Raw genomic sequence first — 6,529 nt, forward strand, 5'->3', positions numbered from 1 at the left:
TCTAAAATGTTAGCTGATTAAGCATTTTAAGTGGAGACAGAATCATATTTTAAATTAATAAAAATAGTTATATATTTGTCCATTAATAATTTATTTCTCAACTGACCATGGAAAAATTATATGTTTTTAAAGTATCTTTTTAAAAAGTTACCAATGTGTTGCTATATAATTATTCCTAAATAATATGTTAAATATTATTAATATGTTAAAGTAACACTTTCCAGATTTCCCAAACGGATGTGACTAGAAGAACAAATATGTGTACCCTAGCACACTATTTGCATATATTGGTAAAGTCATGATGAACAAAATGTGAAAATTGCTAACTTAAAGTCCCTTAGTTTGCTAAGTAGGAAATATAAAGTTAAATTTATCCAAGAGAAATCTCAAACATTAAAAATTTTTAATGGAAAGAAAGCCAAAAGAGGTTCTCTTCTCACGTAACTGGGTTTTAAACATGTCATTTTTCAAACCTAACAATTATAATCCCACTTCTGCCACCCCATGCTTACATGTGGCAAAGTGTAGCACTTTTCATTGTATATTTAATAATGATAAAATGTTATAGATTTTACTGAATGAAATTCACACAATTTATTGGTAATCATCATAACTTCACTTCTCCCAAGAGCTATAAGCTTTATATTTAAACCCATAAACCTACACCAGTGACTTATACATGTAAATATTTTCAGATTAAATTAAGTATTTACTTTAATTAGCTGTTTGGATTTCATGTGTTCTTTACCCTCTGCATGTGACCTTCCACCGCTAACCACAGTGTTTTTATCTCCCCCAGGACAAGACGAGTGCCTTGAGCCTGAGCAACGTAGCAGGCGTCTTCTACATTCTGGTTGGCGGCTTGGGCTTGGCCATGCTGGTGGCTTTGATAGAGTTCTGTTACAAGTCCAGGGCAGAAGCAAAGAGAATGAAGGTGGCAAAGAGTGCACAGACTTTTAACCCAACTTCCTCGCAGAATACCCAGAATTTAGCAACCTATAGAGAAGGTTACAACGTTTATGGAACCGAAAGTATTAAGATTTAGGGGTAGGACTTAGGGCCTACTACAGCGAGTGGGTGATGCATTCTGTGAATGCGGTGTTGTGACCTGTCTGTCCAGTGGTGGTATCGCTTGCTTCTAATTTAGAGCTTTGTATTTTTTAAACCTTCAGTGCAAAGTGGTTCAGTTTTCTTTGGCTGCAGACGTACCGTTCGAAACTTTATGTTGCCAATAGATATCTGCATTGAAAGGGTCAGAAAGCCAAAAACAAACCTCCTGAATTGCTCTGGAAAACGATTTAAATAGTATATTCTACCTGAAAATTGGGAGAAATTTGAAATTAGATCTGTGTTTCCTTGTACACAGACCAGGCTGATCTTCTCTGGAACAATCTGATTCTAAGATAAATGCTAACAAAATTTGCGTAAAATGCTGTATCAATGATGAAAGCCTAAACAGTTGCCTATTTTTGATAAGCTTGTGTTATTTTCTGAGAAAATGTATGTAAAATCTCCAACGCACACAGTAAGCACTCAATGAATTTTAGTTCCGAGTCTAATTTGTTTTACATTAGCCATCTTTCTATATTTTTAAAGAGTGAAACCCTGCTGTTTGTTCAACTAGCAGTAGTCCTTGAGCCAGACCTTCAGGCAGAAGTGATCATCAGAATACTGACTACAATTCACATTTAATAGATGAAATTCAACTTTTATTTTCACAGTATCACTAAGGTGAATAGGCATTTTAGGCAGTTTCTCCATCAAAGATGTCAGCGATATATGTTGTTTAGGAAAGACACAGTAAAAATAAAAATTGCAGTGAGTTTTCATGCATTTTTGTTTTCATTTCAATTGCTTTTAAGGAAGCCAGATCAGACCCACATAACATCCTCTCATCATGTCACAATAAAAAAGTTGTAAGTATTCAGTGAAATACAGGATGGAGATCATTTTATTTTTTTAAGACTCTAAATGTCCGGTACTTTTTCCCTCTAATGATAGAAAGTGGTTTTAAAATAAGATCTCGAAGCATTTGTTGTTGTCCTCCTTAAAATCAGGTTTCTAAAATCCATTTCTAAAATTATATATAATAGCCATTCTGATTGCAATGATAAAAGAGGCTTTGAACCTCAAAGGGACAGTCAGTACTTGATGTACCCTAGAGTCAAACCCAACGTAATTTTTATGAGAATAAGTTGTACACCTGAGGTTATGCCAGGTGAACATGCTTGGTTTTGAGATTGATTGATTGATTGATTGATTGATTGATTTTATTTTATTTTAAGCTATTGAAATGTGTGTTACTATCTTAAAACAAAGAACAAAAGCCATTCCTTTTTAACCAAGATCTAATTGCTTTTATCTGTAAACCAGAAATCAATGACTGGGTAGAGATGCACATGAGATAAGCCCAAAGTGGTTCTTTCCAAATTCTGTGGAAGAGAATTGAGAACAAAACCCTCCATTTACTCAGATCAGACTGTTTTGAGCATGTCTTCTAATAGCAGAACAGCAAACTATGATGGCGTCAAAGGTTCTTGGCCATTATAAGAATGCTTTCATTTTAATATTTACAGAACTGAGAAGACATGCTCCCAAACTGAGGAAAACAATATCTGACAAGTTTTCAGAGACAATTATTCAGAGAAATTCACTCTGAGATGAATTTCATAAGATAGTTTTTAAAAGTTTTCCTCAGCATAGCAAATGCATTCTAGACAGTTCTGGAAATACTCGTGGATGCCTGTTCAATACAAAGTTCTGGGAAGTTGCTAGAAAGAGCTATAAATCCCCAGGTTATGTAGACACAATTCACAGGTAATAAATGTTTTTGGAGTCAGAACCTAACAGTCTGATAAAACTTACAGTTTGTCACATGAATTGTCTATAGAGCTGGGGTTGAACTTTTAAGACAACAAATTTCAAATAAAAATAAAGCATTCATATCCATATGACTTCTTAAAAGACTTAATGGCATTCAGGGCAAATGGAATGATCTGCACCTGGAGGGAAGACTTGACAGTAAGCATTTTTTATTGTACGTCCATATTAAACAGATTTTTCCTTTCAAAAATTCTCTTGGCCATAATTATGAAAGGGATTGATAACTTAGATAATATTGTCTCAGAATTTCTAAAAGAAAACCTGAAACCTTAAATATAAGGTAGAATTTCTACTTTAAAAGTGATCATCCCTCAAGGGAACACATGAAAATAAGGTCATAGCCACTGACCGCAACAGTCCGACCAGATGAGCACCATATGGTAAATGTCTAAGAACGTTTCCCAGTTTGAGGCGTCTTAATAGGGCCACATAAAGATGAATAGAAATGACATTTTATGGAAGAAGCAGGAGATATAAGTATAGGAAATAAGAATTCTGAGAATTAAGAATACTAAGATTTAAAGAGAGAATAAGCAGTTGTCAAGGACTTATTAATACTCAGTTGCATTAATCTAGAGAGAGAGATCACTTGAGAGTGTGTGGAATCCTTCGTGTTTTGATATTTCCCTTTTCTCATAAAGGCAATCAAGAAAAGAAAGGAAACAAAAACAGATTTTATGGCAAAAGCTTCCCGAAAAAAAAAATCCTTTCAAAAAAATCACAAGGCTTTTATTAATTATATTTTAGTATTTCCTCTTCAAAAAACTTTAATAGATTTGTTTTAAATAATTATTTTACTTAATATTAAAAGTTGAAAAGGAATATGAAGAAACAAATTCAGACTTTAGTCTTGGTTTGTTTTAATTTAGTGACAAGTAGTTTCTATAGAGATTGTCTCCTGACTTCTGATTATAAAGAAACGTAAAATTTAATTTTTGAGACTGTTCACTATAATAATGACATTGGTTTCTTTCTATCATAGATATGTAAGTAGTAATTTGACTTTAACTTTCTGAAGTCATCAGGGCAACTGGTCTCTAAATCTTTTCATTATAACATTTTCTACTCCAAGTTTTAGTTTCATATTTAATACCTCATTATTCTAAATTAAAATTAAGTAAACTTAAATTCACAACAGAGAACTAAGATATAATATGAGTTATGAGAAAGTTACGATCTAAGCCGTAAGAAACTTAGGGAATATCTCCTTTACCTTATTTCCTCTTGAGTTAACATTAATATTCAGCTACTAGAAAGAATTTAAAAGCAATGAATGAACAGTCATTAGATTTCCACAGTGACACTGCCTGTTTCTCTTCTGTGTAGTGTTATTACCTGGTACTTAATACGACAGAACAAGAATATAATGAGGATTTCGGAGACTTGACCCCATAACCTGTCCACCTGTCCCTCAATCTGGGACACCCCCGGTGATGGCTATCCGTGAGGCACTGAAACATGCCCCCTTTCAGTGCACTCCCTGTAAGCACTTACGGCTTCTTAATATATGAGCCTTGGCGTCCACAGTAGGCGTAGAGTGAACTTTACGTCACTAATTGTGCTGTTCTGGGTCATGTCTATAGCTACTGTGAATGAATGCAAGCGTCTGTGAATGGATCTATGTTCTGAAAGCAGGAAGATGTGGCATGAATAGTCTATATATACACTTTGGTTAGACAATTCATCATGATTTTAAGACTATAATCATTTAATTGTTAAGACATTTTCTAACAAGAAAAAAAAAGATCTAAATAAAGAATGCTGTCAAACATAAAGCTGGACTAGAAACACTAAGTTGTAGAGTGCAGCAAATTAAAAGATGTGCCCTGCCCAGATGGGCCAAACAAAATCTAATTTTATAATTTTTAGAATTAGTTCCTAAACAGGTAGGGCCACAAACTCTAGAGCGATTCATTCTTCCGTGCAGATGAGCTTCCATTTTCCGTGATAATCCGTTCTCATATGACCGAAAGAATATGGGAAAAATGCAGATGTCTAATTATTGATATTTCGGTGTTTGTTGTGTCTTATTTGGCTGGAGAGAGCGAACTATTGTAACACTCCACATTCTTTCTGTTTCCTTTTCCATGCAACCCAGCTGACCTTTTCTGAAGCCATAAGAAACAAAGCCAGATTGTCCATCACTGGGAGTGTGGGTGAAAACGGCCGCGTCTTGACCCCCGACTGCCCAAAGGCTGTCCACACCGGAACTGCAATTAGACAAAGTTCAGGATTGGCTGTCATTGCATCGGACCTACCATAAAAACCAAAAAAATATTTGAGTGCCTTAATTAAACTGTGTTGGTGACTGATGGAAACGCAGCCCAGAGAGACACGCCAAGCGCAGGTCTTTGTGAAACCGGTCCACCGGCTGAGAGCGGGAAGCCACGGCCCCAGGCGCCAGACATCAGCCCCAGCGAAGTGTGCATGAGCTCAGCTCGGAAACCCAAACTCAGATTTTCTATCAGGAAAACTCACAATTTAGTTCTTTTGTTTGGTTTGGTTTGGTTTTTCGGGGAATGGATGGGGGAGGGTGGGGGGGAGCTGGGATGGGTGTATTAACAGCAACAAATTTCACTTGAGTGGACTTAAAAACTAATCAGACATGCGCGTTAGCACATTAAACCATGACGTTCTTGCTCAGAAAGGCCTCGGTCTTCACGCCAAGGGATTAAATAGTTGTAGAAGTCGATGAATCTGCTAACCTGTCTCCAGAACACCCATATATTCAATGGAAGACTGTCCAGCCGAGAAAACAAATAACTAAGCTGTGATAAGAAAACAAGAAACAAACATGTAAATCCTGTGAAAAAAAAATTTAAAGGAAGCATTTACACTTACTTTGGAGAAAAATACTGAAACATGCTTGCTTTTTAACTGACGTAAATTCAGTAGAGGACAACACAATTCTTTTTTCTAACCATCTTAGGGAGAAATACATTGCAATAATTGATATAAATGCCATCACTGTAATAAACTTTAGAGACTTTTTTTTTATAAAAGTCGTTGGTCATCTTCTTGTTTGCTGTAACCTTCACTCTGGCACATGAGTCAGTGTCCACAGATTGTGTTTGTCTCACTACCAGAAATAAAAAGAAAAACGAAGACAACATTCATGTCAAATCATCGGTCTACAATGTAGAATCAGAAAAGACTACGGGTCACTCGGTATCAAGATTATTTATAACCTTGCTCTGTGTACAAAATTGTGGTTTTTTTGTACCCACCAAAAAGAATTAAAAAAAAAAAAGACATTCCTACAATATTTACAGAGCTTAAAGTTTTTTTTTTCTTATCGTTATAAAAGTTATTTGAGAAATTATAAGACTTTGTTGGTGGGACTCTAGAAGTAGAGTGTGGGCCATATTGGAAAATGTAGCTAGCCCTTATTATTTTTGCGTAGTAAGCTACTCTTTTTTAGATCTTTGCCTCATTAGCAGGTTAAATTGTCAAAGATGAAGTGTTTGAATTGGGGAATGAATCACTGTCATAACAGCAACATACCCTGTAATTAATTATGTATTGAAATTTTACTTGGCTGTATTTTGCTGCAAATAATGTGTCTCCTGGGCTTCTTTCCCCGCTCCCACTGTTCCATTCAAATCATTTGAACGCACTAATAATAGTTTGTGGTAGACAACAAGTG

The 6,529-nt window shown here is 35.4% G+C and overlaps 1 protein-coding gene across 3 annotated transcripts in view; it reads left to right on the forward strand.

The window, feature by feature from the left end:
- Positions 1–5,395, forward strand: part of GRIA4 (glutamate ionotropic receptor AMPA type subunit 4) — a 432,709-nt gene extending 427,314 nt beyond the window's left edge. For all 3 annotated transcript variants that reach the window (XM_074372962.1, XM_074372964.1, XM_074372963.1), the window contains 2 exons: positions 800–934; positions 4,982–5,395. In XM_074372962.1, coding sequence (XP_074229063.1) covers positions 800–934; positions 4,982–5,146 — 300 coding nt within the window. In that variant the 3' untranslated portion in view covers positions 5,147–5,395. The remainder of the gene's footprint in view (positions 1–799; positions 935–4,981) is intronic.
- The last annotated feature ends 1,134 nt before the right edge of the window (positions 5,396–6,529 follow it).

This window comes from Camelus bactrianus, chromosome 10 (assembly GCF_048773025.1).
Source record: "Camelus bactrianus isolate YW-2024 breed Bactrian camel chromosome 10, ASM4877302v1, whole genome shotgun sequence".
Lineage (NCBI taxonomy): Eukaryota > Metazoa > Chordata > Mammalia > Artiodactyla > Camelidae > Camelus > Camelus bactrianus.